This window comes from Copidosoma floridanum, unplaced genomic scaffold (assembly GCF_036245765.1).
Source record: "Copidosoma floridanum isolate Cflo_tuat_1 unplaced genomic scaffold, Cflo_Japanese_pri ptg000009l, whole genome shotgun sequence".
Classification (NCBI taxonomy): domain Eukaryota; kingdom Metazoa; phylum Arthropoda; class Insecta; order Hymenoptera; family Encyrtidae; genus Copidosoma; species Copidosoma floridanum.
Genome location: NW_028321886.1, coordinates 6731448 through 6753580, shown reverse-complemented (window position 1 = coordinate 6753580; position 22133 = coordinate 6731448). Strand labels below are relative to the sequence as shown.

General features: G+C 34.7%; 5 protein-coding genes across 11 annotated transcripts; 2 read left to right on the top strand and 3 right to left on the bottom strand.

Annotated features, from left to right (window-relative positions):
- Positions 1 to 244: 244 nt before the first annotated feature.
- On the top strand, positions 245 to 3502 carry pix (ATP-binding cassette sub-family E member 1 pix). Of its 4 annotated transcripts, none has more exons than XM_014348376.2 (9): positions 245 to 335; positions 762 to 1000; positions 1108 to 1323; positions 1400 to 1607; positions 1760 to 1946; positions 2028 to 2434; positions 2527 to 2839; positions 2919 to 3153; positions 3234 to 3502. In XM_014348376.2, the coding sequence occupies exons 2-9, from the start codon at positions 788 to 790 to the stop codon at positions 3279 to 3281; spliced, it is 1827 nt and encodes a 608-aa protein (XP_014203862.2). In that variant the 5' UTR covers positions 245 to 335; positions 762 to 787; the 3' UTR covers positions 3282 to 3502. The 4 variants fall into 4 exon arrangements, with proteins under 4 accessions (XP_014203862.2, XP_014203866.2, XP_014203864.2 ...); XM_014348380.2 differs by lacking the exon at positions 245 to 335 and adding an exon at positions 365 to 399; XM_014348378.2 differs by lacking the exon at positions 245 to 335 and adding an exon at positions 418 to 502.
- Rilpl (Rab interacting lysosomal protein like) lies at positions 3295 to 7019 on the bottom strand. 2 transcript variants are annotated; one of them, XM_014348381.2, is made up of 6 exons: positions 5607 to 7019; positions 5201 to 5342; positions 4893 to 5020; positions 4455 to 4828; positions 4289 to 4384; positions 3295 to 4214 (listed from the first exon to the last, which is right to left on the bottom strand). In XM_014348381.2, the coding sequence occupies exons 1-6, from the start codon at positions 5982 to 5984 to the stop codon at positions 4094 to 4096; spliced, it is 1239 nt and encodes a 412-aa protein (XP_014203867.1). In that variant the 5' UTR covers positions 5985 to 7019; the 3' UTR covers positions 3295 to 4093. The 2 variants fall into 2 exon arrangements, with proteins under 2 accessions (XP_014203867.1, XP_014203868.1); XM_014348382.2 differs by having other exon boundaries at positions 5210 to 5342; positions 5607 to 7018.
- An 860-nt stretch (positions 7020 to 7879) lies between these two features.
- Positions 7880 to 10640, bottom strand: LOC106636030 (glycosyltransferase 25 family member). Its single transcript, XM_014348258.2, has 10 exons — positions 10298 to 10640; positions 9979 to 10207; positions 9542 to 9884; positions 9339 to 9464; positions 9070 to 9259; positions 8920 to 8994; positions 8790 to 8847; positions 8588 to 8715; positions 8300 to 8503; positions 7880 to 8207 (listed from the first exon to the last, which is right to left on the bottom strand). The coding sequence occupies exons 1-10, from the start codon at positions 10486 to 10488 to the stop codon at positions 8039 to 8041; spliced, it is 1713 nt and encodes a 570-aa protein (XP_014203744.2). The 5' UTR covers positions 10489 to 10640; the 3' UTR covers positions 7880 to 8038.
- A 272-nt stretch (positions 10641 to 10912) lies between these two features.
- On the bottom strand, positions 10913 to 13216 carry mtDNA-helicase (mitochondrial DNA helicase). The gene is made up of 4 exons (XM_014348124.2): positions 12551 to 13216; positions 11545 to 12474; positions 11149 to 11469; positions 10913 to 11072 (listed from the first exon to the last, which is right to left on the bottom strand). Exons 1-4 carry the CDS (start codon positions 13064 to 13066, stop codon positions 10944 to 10946), a joined length of 1896 nt encoding a protein of 631 aa, XP_014203610.2. The 5' UTR covers positions 13067 to 13216; the 3' UTR covers positions 10913 to 10943.
- Positions 13217 to 13706: 490 nt separating this feature from the next.
- On the top strand, positions 13707 to 21793 carry LOC106636031 (uncharacterized). 3 transcript variants are annotated; one of them, XM_089589603.1, is made up of 24 exons: positions 13707 to 14000; positions 14722 to 14924; positions 14997 to 15222; positions 15302 to 15436; positions 15501 to 15552; positions 15632 to 15740; positions 16056 to 16232; positions 16304 to 16495; positions 16578 to 16802; positions 16887 to 17105; positions 17177 to 17467; positions 17539 to 17820; positions 17892 to 18170; positions 18242 to 18523; positions 18595 to 18876; positions 18948 to 19121; positions 19187 to 19426; positions 19558 to 19878; positions 19954 to 20058; positions 20130 to 20279; positions 20346 to 20657; positions 20739 to 21050; positions 21122 to 21433; positions 21507 to 21793. In XM_089589603.1, exons 1-23 carry the CDS (start codon positions 13850 to 13852, stop codon positions 21422 to 21424), a joined length of 5022 nt encoding a protein of 1673 aa, XP_089445729.1. In that variant the 5' UTR covers positions 13707 to 13849; the 3' UTR covers positions 21425 to 21433; positions 21507 to 21793. The 3 variants fall into 3 exon arrangements, with proteins under 3 accessions (XP_089445729.1, XP_089445728.1, XP_089445727.1); XM_089589602.1 differs by having other exon boundaries at positions 16575 to 16802; positions 21122 to 21415; XM_089589601.1 differs by having other exon boundaries at positions 16575 to 16802.
- The last annotated feature ends 340 nt before the right edge of the window (positions 21794 to 22133 follow it).

The window sequence follows — 22133 nt, the reverse complement described above, 5'->3', positions numbered from 1 at the left end:
AGTAAAAACAATCAAATTTATAATTATTTCGTACATTTGATGACTTGATTGCGTACTGAAAAACAAATAGCTCAGTTGATTTTATCTATATACCTCGAATATTTTTTTACAGTTCATTCAAGAAAAGGAGTGCAGAAATATGTCGGTCAAAATTAAATTAGAAATCTGAAAGTAAAAATTAAATTCCTCATTATATACGAGGCGCTCTTTTTTTCTTGAGATTTGATGTAGCGGCTAGTGTGTCGACTGCAGCGATCGGTGGTCGTCGTCGGCTCTCTTATACAAGCGCAACCGTGGCCCTGCCCGGAAGAGAGCACGTTTTCACCGTTTGACAAGTGAGTGAAACTTTTAATAATCCCGTCATTCCTGAAACTAAAGACTTTATAGGCCGTCGAATTTGTAATCTGCTTATTTTTCGTATTCTTAGTACCAGAGGTTCGAAATAGTGCTTATTTTTCGAGATCACCCAGTTTTCGCGTCTTCGTGTAACTTGGAAGTTTAGGTTAGAATTTAGGGAAAAGAAATCGGGCTAATACACCACCAGATGTGTTACTTAAAATATTTGTTTGCTCGACTTTTTTGTTGCTCTTCGGTTTATAGTTCATGCGTTTTAGTGTAATATCGTATATTTTTACGCTCTAAATTTCACTACACCACTTAAAAGCAATTTTTCATTACTTTCTCATTGCACTGTTTGAATTACAGCTGTAGTTATGAAGTATGAATATTTAATTTTGAGACCTTTTTGTAATTTCTCATAGGGTGAAAAACGTAAATATTAGGCAAGATGCCACCAAAAAGGTCGACGGAAGAAACTGACAAGCTAACGCGAATCGCCATTGTCAACACAGACAAGTGCAAACCCAAAAGATGCAGGCAAGAGTGCAAAAAATCTTGCCCAGTAGTGCGAATGGGCAAGCTTTGCATTGAAGTCACACCGAACAATAAAATTGCCTCCATCTCTGAGGAGCTGTGTATTGGTTGTGGTATTTGCGTTAAGGTATACTCATTTTTTTTTTCTTTAATAACTTTTACTAGTTGAAATGTAATTTGAACTTGACAGTTTTGATTTTAAATTTATTTATCATTACGCAATTGTGTCTACAGAAATGTCCATTTGAGGCGATATCAATAATCAATCTTCCAAGTAATTTGGAAAAGGAAACAACGCATCGTTATTCCAAGAATTCATTCAAATTACACAGACTTCCAATACCACGTCCGGGAGAGGTGCTGGGACTTGTAGGAACCAATGGAATAGGCAAATCAACTGCATTGAAAATTTTGGCTGGCAAACAAAAACCTAATCTGGGAAGGTTTTCTGTAAGACTTTTTTCAAGAATTTATTTAATTTAAAACTTTTATAAACGTTTGAAATGCTTAATTTTTTTAATTCTAGGATCCCCCTGACTGGACAGAAATTCTTAGTCATTTTAGGGGTAGTGAATTGCAGAATTATTTTACTAAAATTCTAGAAGATGATTTAAAAGCTCTCATCAAGCCTCAGTACGTTGATCAGATTCCTAAAGCAGTTAAAGGAACTGTTCAGCAATTATTAGATAAAAAAGATGAAACTCTGAGTCAAGATAAAATCTGTGACATGTTGGGTTAGTATTGATGAATAAAAATTAAAAACAGTACTTTTCAATTATACTATTAATATTAGACACGGTATTTTTGTACTTTATCTTAGGTATTGTATTTTGTACTAAATTGTAATTTCAATGAAATACTGGATTTCTGTTTATTCTCGTTGCAGATTTATCACACATAAAAGATAGAAGTATAGAGGCATTATCTGGAGGAGAATTGCAACGGTTTGCTTGTGCTATGGTATGCATTCAAGATGGACATATATTCATGTTTGATGAGCCATCATCTTATCTCGATGTTAAACAACGTTTGAATGCTGCTCAAACAATTAGATCTCTTATTCATCCAGACAAGTTAGTATCTTTCATACTATCATAATTATTTTTTGACATTATTTTTAAATTTACCTTGTTTTATCTTGAACATTATTTCAGGTTTATCATTGTAGTAGAACACGATCTGTCGGTTTTAGATTATCTTTCCGATTTCATTTGCTGTTTGTATGGGGTACCCGGTGCTTATGGAGTTGTTACTATGCCTTTCTCTGTGAGAGAAGGAATCAACATTTTCCTTGACGGGTTTGTTCCTACTGAAAATTTGCGTTTCCGCGAGGAATCCTTAGTGTTTAAGGTAGCGGAAAGTGCTGCTGAAGAAGAAGTAAAGAGAATGAGTCACTATGAGTATCCTGCAATGAAAAAGACAATGGGTTCTTTCAAGTTAGAGGTTGAGAAGGGCCAATTCACGGACTCTGAAATTTTGGTTTTACTAGGCGAGAATGGTACTGGAAAAACTACTTTTATTAGAATGCTCGCTGGTAATTTACCGCCTGATGAGGGCTCAGGTATGTAAACATGTTTTATATCACACGTCCAGTAACATTACAAAATAACTGTTAGGATATTCGAAAGAAAATTAAAAAATTATTTTTTACAGGTAATATACCTCAATTGTACATTAGTTATAAGCCTCAGAAGATTAGTCCGAAATCCCAAGGTTTAGTTAGGCAATTGTTGCATGAAAAAATTCGGGATGCCTACATGCATCCGCAGTTCATTACTGATGCAATGAAACCTTTGAAAATCGATGATATCATCGATCAAGAGGTGCAGAATTTGTCTGGAGGTGAATTGCAACGTGTTGCATTAGCCCTGTGCTTAGGAAAAGTCGCAGATGTGTATTTAATTGATGAGCCGTCAGCTTATTTAGATTCTGAGCAGCGGTTGGTTGCAGCTAAAGTAATTAAGAGGTAATTGAATCCTATAAAATATTGCAGACATAAATTTTAAATAACATAACAGTATATAACATTTAATTTTTATGCTTAGGTTTATTTTACATGCAAAGAAAACTGGCTTTGTAGTAGAACACGATTTCATTATGGCAACATACTTGGCTGATCGTGTCATTGTATTCTCTGGTCAGCCTTCTGTCGATACAGTTGCGCACAGTCCGCAATCGTTATTGAACGGCATGAATCGATTTTTGGAATTACTTGGTATTACATTCAGACGAGATCCTAACAACTTTAGACCTCGAATAAACAAAGCTCAGTCTGTGAAGGTATTTGCGTGCTACTCACAATATTCGAAATATATTCGGTGATTTATTTATCTTGGTACCATTTTTTTTGTTGTTAATAGGACGTGGAACAAAAAAATGCAGGACAGTATTTCTTTTTGGAAGAGTAAAATATGCTGGAATACTTCTATGGAAGGATTTATCGAGTGCAGCTGTGCAAACACGGAGTTGCCTGAAAGTAACATACAACAAGTACATTTTTTACAATTCAATCATTTGATATAATTTTTTAAATACAATTTAAAAGGGGATTCTGTACGATAAATCAATGAATTTATTAAATGTTTTAAGGTTTTAGCATAAGTCAATCAAATAAAAACTCTGCCACCGATCTTTTTATTTGATTTTAAAACCACTCTTAGGTATACTTATTTTGTCGTTCATAAAATTTTTTCTTCAAATAATTGTGAAATCAAACTGGTTGTTTATTACGCGTAATTACTTATTGTTTTACAATAAATGGCTTCTAAAACTGTATTGAAATGAAAAATAAAAACTAAAGTCATTTTTAAATGGCAATTAGTTTATTTAAAAACAATATTAAAATATGATTAACAATATGATGCAAAAAAAAAAGTTGGAACTTAAACTCGCTTTAATTTCGTACTATATTGAATCGAATATACAGACAACAACTCGATAACAACTTTGCGAAATAAATATTTTGTATAAAATACACATTTGAGAATATGAAAGATCTGCTAATAGTGTCACGTAGATGTAAACAACTATAAACTGCAACTGGCTTGAGTAATAGACACGAGTTGAGTTTCAAACGTAACTTTAAACGTAGACATTTTTCATTTATTTAATTGTACGCTCATTTTTTTAAAAATCTAATCTCATTCCATTGTTTTGGTTTCCCTTGTCAAATTTCGTTTGGCATTTTTTTTAAATATTCCTTGTTCCAACACAGCAGATGTTAAACCACGGTTTCGCTTCCGTTACCGGAAAGAGCCATTTTCGACAGACTAGAAAGACTTCGGCGTGGACTGCTACCCCCTAAAAAACTACTACTCGTTTCCGAAAAAATTTTCCTGAAACTAAAAACATCACATGCATTATAATCGTTTGTTCCAATTATCACTACACACCGGATGGAAAAACTTTGGCTTACAATTTGCGTATTCCAGATTCTGAAGATTTCTTCCACGGCGCATCGTCCGGCTCGTACGGTAATGGTCCTTGCACAGGTGCATCAACATCCCCCTTCCTGCGTAAAATCATAAACATATTCAAACAATGATTTCGCCGATCGTTAACGTATGGTATGTTTCACTCACGGCTCCGCCTTTGGACGATACATTTCCAGCTCGTCCTCCAAATCCGACACCCTCGCTTTCAGCTCGTTTCTCTCGTGAAGAATTTCTTTGAGCTCGGCCGTGGTAAACCTCGGCCGATCCGGATCGTCGAGGTCGTACACGGCCTTGTTCGTCAAATCTGTGCACGGCTGATTCGACTTCGAGAGATCCTCGTTCTCCTTCCGCGCGAGCCCCAGTCTCGCGCGCAAGTTGATCAGCTCCCGGTTTTGATCCTGCAGTTGGGCCAAAAAGTCCGCCCTCTCCTCGACCAAGCCGCGCGCCTGCATCTGGGCTTGCCTCTGCTTTCGCTTCAGCTCCCTACCGACGACGGTCAACTTGTCCACTTGGTCCTTGAGCTGTTGACCAATCATCGAAAGCTCAAAACCTTTCATTTCTACGTCCCTTCGATACACCACTTACATTCTCCATTTCCGTGCCTTTGTGCGCGAGCTCCCTATCCCTCTGTCGTATTTGTTCCCTCTGCTTGTCAATCATTGTCCGCAGACGATGCAGCACCGCTATGTCAACTTCCTGACTCGTCGTGAATGCTGAAAGACGAATAAAAAAAAATAAAAAAATTAACAACATCATCAACGACACTTGGCTCAGCAGCGTATTTTGTTTTTCAATTCTAAACAATTTGTTCGGCAACATTTTATACACACACACACACACACACACACACACACACACACACACACAACGTCTATGTAGAAATGCGCTAGTACTTTGTTTACCGCTATCATCGCTCTCGCTCCGCGTTTCCTGCACCACAGCCGATAATCTCCTGTTTTCGTCCTGCAGCTTTGTTACCATATCCAACAAGTCGCGAGATTCCTGCCTCCAATGCTCCTCGATTTGTTCCAGCTCCTTTCATTCATGAAACGATTCAAAATACGAAATATATCAAGTTACGCATTGCACGTTACTTTTCGTAAAAAACAAAAAAAAAAAAAAAAAAAATCGCGGAAATGAAGGTAGCATTGTACATGAAATAAAAAATTCAGCAGAGTCACGTAACTTTTATTGGCTGATGTAAAATGTAACGGGACGGATGAATGTTTAAACGAGAAACAAAAGAAACTTACAGAGAAGTTTTATAACGAGGAGAAATAAACGTATGTATGTGTATACTTTTTCAAATCGTTGTCTGTCCTCGGCCTTGCCGATCTTGTCGCTCTCGAGCTGAGCCACCTTGGCTTGAAGCTCCTGCACGGTCGTGTTCTCCCTCTCGTTTTTGGTCGCCAGGTTTTCCAGGAGCTCAAGGGCGCTGATCACCTTGGGCATGAGATTGGCTATGGACTCGGCGCCGTACGAGTCTATGAGCTTCTCGCACTCCTTGCCGATCTCCGAGGCGATGTCGTAGACGTCGACAACCGAGAGCTCCGAGGCCTCGGTCAGCTCGGCTTCGTCCATACTGCCGGTGTTGTTGTCGCTACCCTGGTGGTACTGGCTACGCCGACGATGACTGGTGCCGCTGTTGTTTCTGGCGGGTCTCAGGTAGAGTGGCATTGGTGGCGGGCTTGGACCACCGTCGGCCTCCCCACGAGCTTCGAGAGACTGATGCTTCCTCCGCCCCGACAACGATCTCTGGAAGATCTCTCGGGATCTGCATCCAAGTAGCCCGTTGTGCGTGTATACACTTGTACGGGCAAAGATATGTGTACGTATTTTGCACCTGAGATATGTGTATCTATCGCTGCTGCAGTTGCCGGTGCGAGTGTAAGTAAGTATCTTGCTTATCCCCTGGGTGTTAATTCAATTGACGTCTGTGCGCAGCAGCTGTCGAACTCGGCCGCATACTGGACCAGCCAGCGCGCAGGAGTAATAATATAGGTACATGTGTCCGTAGAAGCACTTTTTTATCCCAGGTATAGACGTCACCCACCGCTGATGCTAAGTGTGCCTATGTTATTTTATCACCTCTGGCCTTAACTATTTCACCTACAAACCGTCTGATGACCAAGTCCTTTTTTTTTTTTTTTTTTTTTTTTTTTTGCACAATAACGGAGATTGAAGAATACTCTAGTTTGTTATAATGTTATGCTCCGTTTTTATCCTGGCCAGTGGGTACAGGATATAATCCGCACGCTACTGTTAATTACGTACGCCCTGTGTGCGCCTACTTACATACACCAGATTGCATACTCATCGAGAGAGCGATGAATCACACGCGCGAACCGTCTCCTGTACACGTACACTTGGAATGTTATATATACTTTGCACTTGTACGCGATTTGAATTATTGTTGTTTATTTTAACCAGTTGTACAGGTTGTTGTATTTATTCGTTGAATGAAATTGACGGTCGTGTTGTGTTTGACAAGACACCGCGGGTAAGGTAACAATGTATTAAAGTGTCCTCGGTAAGCACCGCATTCGTTCGTTTTAAGTGAGGGGATGTGCCTCCTTGCTCCGAAAATAATATTACGGAGCGGAGGCAAAGGGAGCCAGTTTGGCCCATACTTATGACTAGTGCCCGAACGTCCGACTCCAGCTGCGTTGGGCTGCACTACTAACTGCGTCTATAGTGTGTTTCAACACACCCACCCACGCTCTCGCTGTGTGGTGGTGTCGCTCGATAAAAACACCTTTGGCTACCTATATACGAAAGTCCTGATGTCTTGCGCAAAAATTGATCATTGCGGGAGAGAGAGAGAGAAACGGTGGAGGTATACACTGAAGGTGCGAGCGAGAGGAAATCGTGTATATAGGCCTATGGAGCGACGGTTTTCCGATAATATTTGCTGTAGGCTGTGTATATAGCAGAGCAACACATGCGCGCCAGCTTCTTTTGGATTTTTTTTCTCTCTTCTCTGTTCTTCAGCTGGTGCGTTTTTTTGCGCTAACTTGTATCGATCTTGCGGGATTTAAATTAAATAATGTTTAGGATGTCGGCAGGATGGGATTTTTTAATTGTTACATGAAAAACTTTCATTTTAATTATTTATTCGTTCATTTAGTCACGCAAAGAGTTGGAATTTGCATTTTTTTCACTAACATTCAACATTTCGTCAAGGGTTGGTATATATTTATATGGCTTAATCGTCTCAGTTTTATATAAAAATCTGTACAAAAACTTACAAAATAACATTTATAAACGGCTATGAAACAAAATATTACGTCACACGTATTATTATTATTATTATTATTATTATTATTATTATTTTCTTTAAAATATATTGAAAATAGAAATATTTAATTCTTTGGTTTCTTTCTTTCTTTCTTTTTTTCTTTTTTTTTTTTTTTTTTCATAATAGTCTCGAGTCGAAATAAATTTTGAAAACGACTATAAAATCATCTCTCTACAGCACAAAACACTTAACAATCGAAATAATGTCGGCGTGAGACTTCATTAAAATTTGTATGAATAAACAATTTTTTGATTTTTGTTTTTTTTTTTTTTTGTTTCGTCATTCAAAAGCACCGTCCACACTCACATTAGTACGTATATATATGGCAGTAAAAAGCGTATAGGTACAATGCAATATAAAATTGTCATGGCATATTCCTTCCTCAGTCTATGTACGGTTAACGCAACGAAACTTCGCTGATCGTCAAGTTTATCTAAAGCTCTTCTCTTCCATGCGATTCGTTCGGCAGGCTATGTAAAATCGAATTTTCGGTGTCACTGATGTAACCGCTGTCTCCGGTATAGTGAGTGGGAAACACAACCAGCGGCTCCACCGATAGGATAATCATTTTTCTGTCTTCAAAATGTTGCTTCCAGTCGTCCCTTTTCACAAGAATCCAAAAAATTACGTACACGTCAATCAATTTTTAAAAGAATAAAAATTTAAGTATCAATCCATTTCAATTATTCATTACCTTGGATGAACGTCAGACATGACGGGCAAATACTCGTCAACGGGAAGGAGATTTTCCAACGGTCGCGCGTTTATTAATTTTTTCGCGCCTTTGGCAGATATAAGGTAACCAACCGTCCAATAGCTGTACCCGGCATGAACCAAATAACGCGATTTTCCAACCCACTCTTCCGACTCTTTTTGCATACGCTTCCTCCCGAGATATCTGGATGTATGCGTAAAATTTATTCATAAATTAAATTAATATTTCCAAAAAAAAATTTGTAATGTAAATAAAAAAAAACCTTACACAAGGTCCCAGTCTTTTTTATGCTCGTCAAGCTCTTGCAATAGAAATCTAATTTTTTGCCTGAAATATGGTTCGAACTTGACATCGTCTTCCAAAACAATGGCTTGCTTATGTCCATCCTCGACGATCTGCGTTTAATTGTTCATTTAAAAAAAGGGAATATTTTTATACTCATTTTTTTACGTGAATTTTACACGCTTACCCTGTTCCAAACGATGTAGTGGCTCAAAAAACATCCCACTTCTCCCATTGTCATTGACCTATTATTTTAAACGAAAATTACATAGATTGTAGCAAATTACAAGGTAAATATACCATCGATTTATAATCACCTGTCGTGATACGGATCTTTGTAACCAGGCATTGTTTTAACACCCCACGAGTTTAAAAGACTGTCGTTCAGGGTTCTGTAAAAGTACACAAAAGGTGGAGTTTGAACTAAAAACCATGAAAATTTATAATCCAGGTAAAGCATCATGTACCGTCCATCCACGGCGTCGATGATTTCCGCATTCACTCCTAGTTCCTCAAAACAGGATTGCATCCTTTGTCTACGTTCTGGTCTCCTCAAAAGGTTGATCATGTATACGTTATCAACGCCCAAGGTATCTTTTTTTGGATACTTAACAAAACGTCTCATGGACTTGGATATGGGTATTGATCTCTGATCATCTATTTGTATGAAACCCCATTATTATCTCGCGTATTTAAATGCGTTTGAAATGTTCAGTACACAAAGGATAAAAAATACCTGTGCCAAGCATTTCGAGTTTTATGTTGACAACTTGTTGGTGATCGTGTTCGATGGAGTCGTTACTTTCCAAGGGCACAGTAATAAATCCGTAATTCTCATCATTGCAAATGTGTAGATCAACATCTAAGTATCGCAAATATCAAAGTTATTGGTTGCTATAAATTAATGAGTGCTTTGAAAAAGCTGTGCATTATTATTACCAAAGTTTTTTGCACCAAGTGCAAACGCAATTATATCATCTCTGGGCCCATCATAATTGTATAAGTTATTGGAATCGTATGTCAAAAGATCACTAACTTTCATTCTGAGATCGATTAAAATTGCGCTGTGTACCATAGGAACGGGAAAACAACTGATGGTCTTTTTAAACAATATTGGCTCGTATTCATCCGTTCTTTTGTAATAATAATCATCTGTCATTCCAGCCCAAAAATTACTGTACATCCCCTCGGATTTTAATAGCGGGGCGACGACTGTTTTATTTTTTGATATCAATGAATCAAGTGTGTTTGGATTTGTCAGAAAGACATCTGCATCCAACATCTAAAATATAAAATCAAACAATTACTATTGAATCATCCAGAGATTTTTTTCATTCATTTTATGTAAAAAAAAACAAAAAAAAAAAAAAACTTGCAAATATGAAGTCAGCCCATATTTTTCTGGCATAATTCAGCACTTCCTCCCTAAGTTTAATAACGTGTTCAAAACGAACGGGGCTCCAATCAGCAATGCCTTTCTCATCCTCAATACCGTGAGTTTTGTCATCCAATGTTGCATTGATTGAAAAATAATGGTCTCCCTGCTCCCTCAACCACGTTTTTAAAACATTTATTGTGTTGTCCACGTTATTATCACTTTGAATCCTGAGAACAATCAGTAGTGAACAATTTTTTTAACTCGTAATATGTTTCACCAAAAAAACAGTAAAAAGTGTAAAATTTTTATTTGCTTACCACAAAGCGATTCGATCTTTAGGATAATCAAGTTTTTCTAAAAAACTCAGAGTGTAAGGTAGCGTGTGCGCCTTGTTTCTCACGAGAATTCCAATTAAAACACTTGGTTTTTTGTAAATTTCCGTGGAATGTGCATTTTTCGTAACGTTAATTAAAATTAAACAACAAACGAGTAGTACGTGGCACTTCATTTTCGAATACGACAAAGTTATCGCGCTATTCGTGTGCGTATTTCACGTAGTCAAATAATTATCAACATTAAAAAAATTGTCTTCATTCACATTCGTTGCTCTCGAACAAAAAAGTATGGTTATAGAATCGTCTCTCATCGTATTATCAGCGATCCATGTAGGTATACCATCTCTCGCACGGATGGGAAATGCGTGGGCGTGATAAAACCATCCATATGTGGATGTGTACACGTATGTAACAAACTGAGGTACGGAGATTTACAGATTTGCGCGAGCATTCAAAAGTTGGATAAATTTTTAATCAAAGGATTTTGACACGAGTCAACATGATTATTTAAAAAATTTTTATTAAAATATAAAGTTTAACAAAATATATTTCATCACAAAAACATAACAAATCCATGGATCCGCAATTTTACAAAAAATGTATATATTTACAGGGAAGAATCGTTTACTCATACAAATAGTTCAACTTTAACTTCAGAATCAGGTTTCGACTTCTTTTTTTGAGCGTAACTTAGACTAGATCGATCAAATTCGAGTAGCATTATTCCTAAATCACCACTGTAACGATTTTTGGCCACCTAAAAAAAGTCGTCGATAAACAATTATTATAATGATTAGATAAATAATTTAAAAAAAAAATTTTTATGAATGTACTTGTAGGAATTTCTTTCCACGGGCGCTTGTTAATCTCTTGTCTTGGACAATAAAGACATTATCAGCCTCTTGGCTCGCCTTTGCTCCTCCAAAAATCGAAGCAGTTGTGAGATCTCCATCTTCTTTTTCTTTCCTGGGATGAATAACTAGAGAAACATGGCAATTGAATTTAGTGGCAAATGTTCTAAAGGCTGAGATGATTTTATCTTGTTTCCAAAATCTGTCCATGAATTTTGGTTCGTCCGACATCCCCATCATAAACTGCACGTTATCAATGATAACGTGAGCAATGTCATGAACGTAAGTAGCATGCTCAACAGCCTAAAAAAAGTAATGAAAAAATCAATCATTACTCTTTTTTCTTAACAAATCAAAAAATATTTTTATATATCTCACCTCCATGACAACTTTGATACTTTGCTGGCCATGAAATGTCATGAAATAGATAGGCAGTTTCTCAAATTTATCTGCATAACTATCAAAATTTTCCAAATTTTCATCTAATGGTACACCAGCCATTTGTTGCAGCATAGTTTTGGCTAATCTAGCATTTCTTATCTCAAAACTTCCCCACAAAGTATTGACTCCCTGCATTGCAAGATCTAATGAATATTCACTCATAAAAGTAGTTTTTCCACAACCAGTTGGTCCTGTAAGTACTGTGAATTCTCCTCTTCTGAAGCCCTTTAAAATCTTATTTAATGCTGGATACCTTGTCCACTTCACTCCTTGCACTTTGTCTATATTTTGCAAATCACTTAAAACATCTTGCCTTAAACTTTGAAAAGTTGTAATACTTTGGTGCCAAATCGGTTGGGCATTCTGAATAATTTCTTTCAAGTCATATCCTAAATTTGCTGCAATTTTCGGCCTAGGTTGTTGATCTATTGGTCTTACAAAGTCGCACCTTTTTTCATCGAGCTTTTTTGCAAAGTGCCTTGCTGTATCCCAGCTTGGCTCATCATTTCCAAACCATAAAATCAATTTTTTATATATTTCTAAGCTTGGCAGTATTTGCTGTGGGATGTGTTGTAGCCCATAAGGAAGACATATTATTAAATTGGCAGCTTTTTCTGAAGCTACAGCTAAGAGATCTTCTATATTTGGAACAAGAACTGCGATTCCATCAGATTTTATATTCTTTTGTTTATAAATAATTATGCCGGCTGCGTTTGTTTCGGGAAAAGTTTTAATTAAACCAGATTTAACACATAAGGATTTATATCCTACAATCAAAGTACGAAATGCCAGTAGTGGAAAGTATAATGTTTCTGTTGACTCTTCGTAAAGGATATTCATTTGAGACATGACCTCTTGAGATACGTGCTGTAACAACCAGTAATGACATTAGCAATAAATTTCAAATTTAAATGATAAAAAATACGAGTTTTGAATATATTACCTCTAAACCAAGTTTTTTAACAATATTTTGATATGCATCATTGGATAAATTATCTATTGAAATGGCAGTTTTCTTGATCCTTTTCCATTCATCACTGAAATCGGGTAATGTTTCCATTGATTTTTGAACAAGCAATAATTCCTCCTGATGTTTTTTCGTTTTTTTAGGCTGTAAAAAATTTTCCAGCCCAGTCCAAGGTCCTATCCTTTTGCAGTTTTCACAAATAAAAAAACCCGTCATCTTGTTGATATGTATTTTACAATCCTTTTTTCGATTTTTGTCTTGACACAGGTCAAAATTTGTCACTATACAAGCATATCCTTCCAAAATTTGACTATTTGCAGATTTAAGTATCTTTTTGATTTCTGCTAAATTTACCATAGGTATCTGTTCATTGTCGCTGTGATAACATCTCTCTTTCAAATGATACCTGGGATTCTTAATCGATAATAAAAATTCGGAAAATCGACTTTGTTTTTTAAATATTCTTGCTAACATTTTTATAAAAATCTTCATACAAATTTACAACGTGACTCTCTTTTAAATTACTTATTTTACATTACTTGTCAATGCACTTATTCAATGCGTAAATATTTACTTCGCATTAGTTGCTCTCCGATCTCACGTTCAAAAACAATACGCGATTGTTATATATAATATATGTATATATATAAAAATATGCGTAACAATACATAACCTCTGTGTAGAGACACGGTGATTCTCACACTTTTTTATACAATTTAATGTATACCAAAAACTGTCCACAGAAAATACTTCACTTAGGACTTCATCACATATTTTATTCTATCAATAAGGACACTTGCACAGCCAACTAAATGTTTAAAGTTAACTTTTTTAATATTTGTAAACACCCAACGCGCTCTTTGACGTGATATCCATTTAAATTTTCTTGCGCGCGCGGGCTTGGCGTATTGTTTACTTATACATATACATATATTCATTGTAGCAAAAGAGAGAGAGAGAGGGTGATGAATTTTGGAATCTGTAAAAGTGGGCTTTTCGACGTTAGCGCCACCCAAAGCCCTGTATTTACATTTTGTGGTGAACATTTGAAGCTTCCAGAGTAGGCTCTTGAGTTGAGTTTCCGTTGGCGCGATTTAAAATCGAAGTGACGAAGTCAGTTGATGGCTGTAGTCTCTCTTGCACGGACTTGTTCGGGGGAGAAAAGGTCCCTTGTTACTCGACAACATCGGTTTATTTTTGTAAAATTGTAAACTGGTAAAGTGTTGTGCGTTGTCTTCTGCGTATATTGTTAAAGTTGCACCCGAGAGCATTGCGATGGAAATTCACCAGGATTTATATAAAAAAAATTCAGTGAAAGACATTTTTCATAAAAGGGAGGAGAGCTGGCGTAATCGTAAAGAACAACGGAGTTTGGCTTTTGATTTAAATAGGCAGGCTGCCTTTGAGGATGAGTGCAATGATATTGGTAATTATTATTATTACTATTTTTTACGGCAAATCTATCGACAATATGTGTTACGCTTGTTATTTTTAATTTGGTACCTCGATCTGAAAGGCCCATGACTTTCTTTCTCATCATGTTAAAGGCCCATAGGTACATAAATATTGTAGTGTTGTTGAAATGCTATGTTAGTTAAACAACGGTTACATTAATCTAAGATCTTGAGCTTTACAAAGGTGCTCGCGCTTGCTCAGACAAGAATACATACCTAAGTTCATTAGATTAGATAAGTCTATTTATTTTAATCTGCATTTTTATCTAGACACTGGCACGCTATTTAGACTATGCGTCCATTGTTTTTTAATTACATTTTGATAATAGCTTCACACGTAAGTTATATGAATAAAAAGCAAATTGATATTGGATGAAACGACGATTGAACATGCGTGTATACATACACATTTGTATTGTTTTTAAATTTCTATCTTTGTCGATATAAACAAGTCCATGACTAATCGGTTATTCTTTTATTTATCATGGTCACAGTAACTAATGCAAAAAAATACTATTTACCGCATATAAATACCTGAATAGCGGTGTTATTCAGGTACTAATAATATACGGTCAAATTTATTAGATTCAATAGGATGTACTTGTTGATTGAACTCGTAAATACGACATGTTTTTAAATGAATATTTTAAGGGGAAAAAAATAAGCTATTTCATGGCGAAAAATGTATTTCAGATTTAAAACCTCCTACACCTATTACAAAACATATACTGAGAAAAAGGCCAAAGAAACCAAATGCACAAAGAAAGGCCAAAGAGATCTTACCATCGCAAAAACGTCCTTTTGTTGTTGGAGTCGTGAGGCACAGAATTCATTCACCTCCTTTTTTACACGGTCCATTGAGTTATGAAGACAGTAAAAACCAAGAGCTTCCCAAGGTACACCAATATTAAGTTTTAATTAATGATATCAATGAAAGTCTTCTAAAAATACTTTGAATGCTTTTTTAGTCTTTTGCTCCTAAAACGTATCAATTCCAATTTCGATGTTTAAAAAAAATTCATAAAAGCCCTATTAAGGAAATTGAAGGATCGCCATTCACGTTGAGAAATTTTTTATCTCAAAAGGTCTTTAGTCCAAAAATTCTGGCCAATTCAAATATCACTGTGAGATCCAGAAATCATCCTCCCACTAATAGTGGTCATTTGCATGACATCGGTAATCATGTCAAAAAAGGTGAATACATCGTAAACATATATTTAAATTGACCTCAAATATGCAATGTTTTCATTGAAAAAAAATTTTTTTATCCTAGGATTTGACAGAAAAAGTTGTGGAGCAACAAAAAAAGAATTGTTCTCTGATGACTCGTATGATGCAGATGAGCCACCTATTTTTGGTAAACAGATATTAAGTCCAGACATAGAAAAAAAAGAGAATTATTGCCAAGGTTACTATTTTTGAAACTTCTTTGGTGTTGCTAGTAAATTTGTAATACATGATTTTATTTCCAGATGATTGTGAAAAAGAAAACATTGCTCCTAATTCAGGGCAAAAAAGGAAAAGGTAAATTATAATTATTTGATGTACTCAAGCTAGGTTGGTTCCAAATTGAAAAATTTAATTCTGAACCCCCTTTTTTTAGTTATATCCACTCAAGATATAAAAAAAATGATGAACGGAAGAATCTTAGCAGAATTGATACCATATCTTCTGACAGGAAAAAAAAAATTAGAAATAATTCCATTGATAAGGTACATTTAAAATTTTACCATACAGTAATTCAATTTTTATTACTTCATTTTATCTTTAGTATTTTACTTTATCATTAGTAGCGAAACAGTTGAGCATAAATTTTAGTTTCTAAGAATTTATTAGAAGAAGAAAAAAGTGATTGTGTTTATGACGATTTTTTCCTTTAGTGGCTACTAGTAAGAACGAAAATATGGGCGACTTATATCAGATTAAGAAATCATTTCCTAGAATTAAAATATGTTATAAAGCCTACATCAATATATCATGATTTTTCAATACAATCAAATAACAATTTATCTTTTTACAATTAAAAGGTGGACTTTGAAAGTTGTAGTACTGCTAGTATAGCTAATAATCAATCTTGGACAAAAGGCTTGCAATCTTTGCACAATACAGAGTTGGAGAAATGTAAGGGTGATGATTACAATTATAAAATTGTTAGCTGTTTCTACTCAGATGAAAACCCATCGAGTTTTGATGCAAATTATCCAGTTAGTAAAATATTAATTTTTAACCAGTGCTCTTTTTTTTAAAGCTATCGTATCGTTGTAATTTTTTTTAGGATGATTTTATTGAGGACGAGACAGCCCCCTCTATTTTTTTCAACACTGTCCTTTTAAATAACACTAAAATTGATAGCGGTGTAACAGAATTAATTTTACAGACAAACGATAAAGAATCTGAAGAAAAAGTTATTTCCAGTGTTATTAATGAAGCTGTACAGCATGATTTTTTCAACTCATTGCTACAGCAAGCAAGTATTTTTTTATATTTGCATGCATTATTCCCCCTTAAGTATAATATGTGTTTTAAAATTTGCTCCTTTGTTATAGCAGAAAGATATCTCAAACAGGCGTCGAACATTCATAATTAATACCGGCGAATATGCTGATAATTCAAGTTCTGATGATGATACAAAATTAAAAAACGTTTTTGAAGAAATTACAAGAGATGAGTCGTCTGAGTCACCACGTATGCTGAATAGCAGAATTCAAGATATCCCTGATTTATTGGTATCAAATAAATTATTATCACCAATAGCAGAGTGTTTGGATAAAAATGTAATTTTTAATAAACTGTAGTTTTAATTTATGCATAGTAGTACATTTTTTACTTTCTGCTTATTCTCAATTTAATTTATTCAGAATGAAAGAGTTAGTTCTCATAGTACTCCTGCAACAGATTCTTCGAACGAGTTTTATGATTCATTAAATAGTACTAAAATTGTAGAAAGTAGTACTTCAGAAGAAGGAAACAATTCAAGAATTCTTCAAAAATCTTTTATTTGTGATCAGAACAGTTCTTCCGTTAATCTGAGTCAAAACCATAGTAGTGACGGCCTTAAAGAGGAAATAAATAACAAGGTATGCTTTTGCAAACATATTCGTCATTGTTTTTTTATAACTGGAAATAATTGAGAAAAAATTTTGTACAGAGTTTGAAAGAGTCTGTGAACGGAAATGCAGTGAGTAAAATATTTTATGAAGAAACGGCTAAAGATTCACCAAACCGTTCAAGTTGTTCAGCAGAACATGTAAAATCAGAAGCGGACAAGCCTAATTCAATATCGAATGATTTATATACAACAATCGAAAATAGTAATTCTGAGCACACGATTCATACAGAAATCATTGAAAAATCTTTCATCGATGATCAGTACAACTCTTCTGTTAATCTGAGTCAAAACCATACCAACAACGGAATCGAAGTGGAAATACGTAACGAGGTATGTTTAAAAAAAAACATTAGTGATTGTTTACTGCTTACGGCAATTAATTGAAAGAAATTTCTTAACAGAGCTTTATAGCGTCTCGCAACAATAATTCGTTAAGTAAGACGTTTGATGGAGAAACGGCCAAACATTCACTAAACCGTTTAAGTTGCATGGCAAAAAATATAGAACCAGAGAAAGACAAGCCTAATTCATCACATTTATTAACAACAGAAAGTGGTGATTCTGAATGCACGAGCAGTACAGAAATCACCGAAAAATCTTTCGTCAATGATCCACACAGCTATTCTGTTAATTTGAGTCAAAATCAAACCAACGATGACATTGAAGAGGAAATAAGTAACGAGGTATGTTTAAAAAAAAATATTACAGATTGTTTACTGATTATGGTAATTAATTGAGAGAAATTTCTTAACAGAGCTTAAAAGCGCCTCCATACGAAAATCTGTTGAGTAAGACATTTAATGGAGAATCGGCTAAAGATTCACCAAACCATTTAAGTTGCATAGCAGAAAATGTAGAAACAGAGGAAGACAAACCTAATTTATTACATTTGTCAACAGAAAGTGGTGATTCTGAACGCACGAGTAGTACAGAAATGACGGAAAAATCTTTTAACAATAACCGACACCACTCTTCTGTTAATTTGAGTCAAAATCAAACCAACGATGACATTGAAGAGGAAATAAGTAATGAGGTATGTTTAAAAAAAAATATTACAGATTTTTTACTGATTACGGCAATTAATTGAGAGAAACTTCTTAACAGAGCTTAAAAGAGCCTCCATACGAAAATCTGTTGAGTAAGACATTTAATGGAGAATCGGCTAAAGATTCACCAAACCATTCAAGATGCATAGCAGAAAATATAGAACCAGAGAAAGACAAGCCTAATTCATCACATTTATTAACAACAGAAAGTGGTGATTCTGAATGCACGAGCAGTACAGAAATGACGGAAAAATCTTTCATCGATGATCAGTACAACTCTTCTGTTAATTTGAGTCAAAATCAAACCAACGATGACATTGAAGAGGAAATAAGTAACGAGGTATGTTTAAAAAAAAATATTACAGATTGTTTACTAATTACGGTAATTAATTGAGAGTAATTTCTTAACAGAGTTTAAAAGCGCCTCCATACGAAAATCTGTTGAGTAAGACATTTAATGGAGAATCGGCTAAAGATTCACCAAACCGTTCAAGTTGCATGGCAAAAAATATAGAACCAGAGAAAGACAAGCCTAATACATCACATTTATTAACAACAGAAAGTGGTGATTCTGAATGCACGAGCAGTACAGAAATAACTGAAAAATCTTTCATTAATGATCCACGCAGATCTTCTGTTAATTTAAATCAAAATCATACCAACGATGACATCGAAGAGGAAACAAGTAACGAGGTACGTCTCTGAAAAAACATTTGTGGTTGTTAATTAATTATTAGAATTAATTTGGAGAAATTTTTTAACAGAGCTTCAAGGAGTCTCCAAACGAAAATTCGTTAAGTAAGACATTCAATAGAGAAATGGCTAAAGATTCACCAAATCGTTCAAGTAGCATGGCAGAAAATATAGAACAGAAAATTGACAAGATGATTCAATCATTAACTGAACCCCAACTTACGGGTAATAATTCAACTGAATCGGTAATTCTATTTAATTTTTTATATCAGTTGTCGTCCTTCGGATTTTTCATTGACTGTCTTTTTAGATTTCACTAGGAAATGAAAAAAAATTGCCGTCACAAGTTAATAATTCAGGATCTCTAAAAGAATTAAAAAATGTTGAGAAAACTGAAAGATTTTCTGAATCTATGATTGATTCTCCAGTGCACGGGAAATCAACAACTAAATCTATTTTATCTACAACCGAAGCAATAAATAATAAATCAAATGGTTTCGACGAAAACGAATCTGTAATTTTAGAAAATAGTATAAAACAAGAAGAAACGGTAAATAAAATTAAATCTATTAAAGAACTTGCTTCTTCTACTTGTTTGGAATCATTTAATATTATTTAACTAATCAAGTAACTAATTCGTTGCAATGATATTTGACGTGGTTTTAAAAATTTTGTGTCTAGACCACACAAGTGCTCTCCGAAATGTGTACTCCTGTCAAGAATGTTGAGATAATTGAGCTATCAGACTCTCCAATGTCACAAGGAAGAACAAAAAAAGGTTCTACACTTTCAAAGATACTCTTAAATAAAAATTTGATGAAAGTTTGTTCCACAACCGAGAAAGTCATTATGGCGCCAGCTATTGTAATCGATAAAGATGATGAGACAAGAAGTGAAATTAGATTTGACAAAATAAATCTTAAAAAATCAATTGCAGCTCAATCTGTACAGCGCAATCTCAATGACACTGTTGATTTAGTTTCAGATGAAGAGGATGAACAGGTATTTGGAAGCTTGTTCGATTTTTCATGAGATTAACCAATTGTATCATTTTATTGATTTTTTTTTTTCGTGTAGACCGACCATATGACATTTTTATCCCGAGTTCTCGTTTCTCGCGGCTTATCAAAATTTGGATCTCCTAAGGCGGCTTCATCTCGAACTCCATTGGAAAGTAATCTGGTAATGTCAATATGAATAATACATTTGATGTTTTCTTAAAACTCGTTAAAAAACTAATGAAAATACAATAGGCCACCCAAGCTCATTCAAACAATAGTTTACGATCTAAATACGCAATGATAAACTCGCCCGTGAAGACTCCAGAGCAAAGTCCAGCGCGAATCTTTAATCTGCGAAATAGAAATGTCAGTGCAACACCTTCACCACAAAAAACTCCAAAGGTAAGAATTTAGTTTTAAAATTTGAGCATACCTAACAGTCTCAAAAATTGTATCTTCATTTCAAAGAAATCGATCGAAACATCAAGTAGATCTGCTTCAACGCCATTAAATGCGATAGAGAATTTACCAAAAAAAGACATTGCAAAAAAGTTAGTTGCTAGTCCTACCTTAAAAGTTGAAAATGAGACCACACCTGAAAAAAAATCTGATTTGATACTGACTGTTGCGTCCCCAAAATCATCAAGAATAAGCTCGATTGAAAACAAAATTACCAACATACACTCGCCTGCAGGAATTACAGATAAAAGTCCAGCTCGAATCTTAAATTTGCGAAGTAGAAACGTCAATGTAACACCTTCACCAAAAAAAACTCCTATGGTATACAGAGTTTATAGTTTACTTGAGCAGATTTTATTTATTATGAATGATCTAGAGAAATTTAATTTTTTTATTTTATAGAAATCGGTGTCAACTCCAAGTAAATCTTCTTTAATACAATCAAATACAACAGAGAACGTACCAAAGAACAACGTTGCGAAAAAATTAATTCCAAGCCCTAAATTAAAAATTGAAAATGAGATCTCGCCCGGAAAAAAAATCGGTTTGAAAGTATATGTTGTCTCGCCAAAATCACCAAGCATAAAGTCAATTAAGAATAAAATAACCAACACCGACTCGCCTAACGAGATTTCCGAAAACAGCCCAGCTCGAGTCTTGAATTTGCGAAATAGAAATGTCAGCGTAACACCTTCACCAAAGAAAACTCCAATGGTAATAAATATATATAACTTATAATTTATTCGAGCAAACGTGATAAAAAAAATTTTAATTTGGGTTTACAGAAATCAATGGAAAAGCCTAGTAAATATGTTTTAACACCATCAAATACAATAGAGAATGTACCACGGAATAATATTGCGAAGAAGTTGATCGCAAGCCCTAGATTAAAACTTGAAAAACAGACTACACCCGGTAAAAAAAAAGTTTTAAAGCTAACTATTGCGTCTCCGAAATCACCAAGAATAAACTCGCTCGAAGAGTCACCATTAAAAAATACTGAAAGTCCTGTAAGAGTTTTAAGTCTGCGTAGCAGAAATGTTAGCGTCTCGCCTTCACCTAACAAGAGAACGCCGAGGGTACGTTAATTTTCACTCGTGAATATATTAACACAATTTTTGTTTTTTGACTATCAAAACGAGATGATTTTTTTTTATTTTTTTATTGCAGCGATAAAATGCAAAAATTAAAAAATGATTTTACTGGAGTAACTTTACGATTTATTTGAACTTTGGTTTCTTTTAAAAAAAGAACTGGTGTTATAATTGTATTATTCGTCTATAAAATTATTTTTACACGCTGTACATATCGCCTTGCGATTGATAATTTTAAGAAAAAAAAAGTATATATGAATAATTTATTTTAAACTAATTGATTTTTAGCCGTCTGAAATAAATGTATTTTGTATAGAGTAAAATTTTATATTGCAAATAAAAATAAAGTTCTTAAACACAGTACTCTATGTGATAAAAAAATTAATCAAACAAAAAACCCATTCATCAAGATTCCATGAAGAACGGATTTTCGAACGAAAGAACTGCTATGTCAAACGTTTATCGTTACAGCTGTATCCTTGAAATTTTCATTGCATTTTTTGTAGCTAGAAAAAAACTCATATACGGGCGACCTCGTCGAACAATAACGTCATTCCTATTGCAATTATAGATTTCATCCTGGCCTGCGTGCAGCAGATTTCTAATGCACCTCGTCAAGTTGAAAAAGGATGTTTTGAATAAATAAGATCGTTTGTACGACTCGATTTAAAACAGTTTTATTTTCTTAACAATCAATTCTTCT

What these genes read in the sequence shown, in the direction of transcription:
- pix (XM_014348376.2), top strand. Translation starts at nt 788, where the DNA reads ATGCCACCAAAAAGGTCGACGGAAGAAACTGACAAGCTAACGCGAATC. An exon ending in CTAATCTGGGAAGGTTTTCT is followed by an intron (nt 1,324 to 1,399) that starts GTAAGACTTTTT and finishes TTTTAATTCTAG; the next exon opens with GATCCCCCTGACTGGACAGA. An exon ending in TCTCTTATTCATCCAGACAA is followed by an intron (nt 1,947 to 2,027) that starts GTTAGTATCTTT and finishes ACATTATTTCAG; the next exon opens with GTTTATCATTGTAGTAGAAC.
- Rilpl (XM_014348381.2), bottom strand. Translation starts at nt 5,984, where the DNA reads ATGCCACTCTACCTGAGACCCGCCAGAAACAACAGCGGCACCAGTCAT. An exon ending in ACAGACAACGATTTGAAAAA is followed by an intron (nt 5,343 to 5,606) that starts GTATACACATAC and finishes CATGAATGAAAG; the next exon opens with GAGCTGGAACAAATCGAGGA. An exon ending in CGATGATAGCGGTAAACAAA is followed by an intron (nt 5,021 to 5,200) that starts GTACTAGCGCAT and finishes TTCGTCTTTCAG; the next exon opens with CATTCACGACGAGTCAGGAA.
- LOC106636030 (XM_014348258.2), bottom strand. Translation starts at nt 10,488, where the DNA reads ATGAAGTGCCACGTACTACTCGTTTGTTGTTTAATTTTAATTAACGTT. An exon ending in AAAGATCGAATCGCTTTGTG is followed by an intron (nt 10,208 to 10,297) that starts GTAAGCAAATAA and finishes GATTGTTCTCAG; the next exon opens with GATTCAAAGTGATAATAACG. An exon ending in ACTACATCGTTTGGAACAGG is followed by an intron (nt 8,716 to 8,789) that starts GTAAGCGTGTAA and finishes AATTAAACGCAG; the next exon opens with ATCGTCGAGGATGGACATAA.
- mtDNA-helicase (XM_014348124.2), bottom strand. Translation starts at nt 13,066, where the DNA reads ATGAAGATTTTTATAAAAATGTTAGCAAGAATATTTAAAAAACAAAGT. An exon ending in TTAAAAAACTTGGTTTAGAG is followed by an intron (nt 12,475 to 12,550) that starts GTAATATATTCA and finishes TGGTTGTTACAG; the next exon opens with CACGTATCTCAAGAGGTCAT. An exon ending in GTATCAAAGTTGTCATGGAG is followed by an intron (nt 11,470 to 11,544) that starts GTGAGATATATA and finishes TACTTTTTTTAG; the next exon opens with GCTGTTGAGCATGCTACTTA.
- LOC106636031 (XM_089589601.1), top strand. Translation starts at nt 13,850, where the DNA reads ATGGAAATTCACCAGGATTTATATAAAAAAAATTCAGTGAAAGACATT. An exon ending in GTTTTGATGCAAATTATCCA is followed by an intron (nt 16,233 to 16,303) that starts GTTAGTAAAATA and finishes AATTTTTTTTAG; the next exon opens with GATGATTTTATTGAGGACGA. An exon ending in CACCAAAGAAAACTCCAATG is followed by an intron (nt 21,051 to 21,121) that starts GTAATAAATATA and finishes TTGGGTTTACAG; the next exon opens with AAATCAATGGAAAAGCCTAG.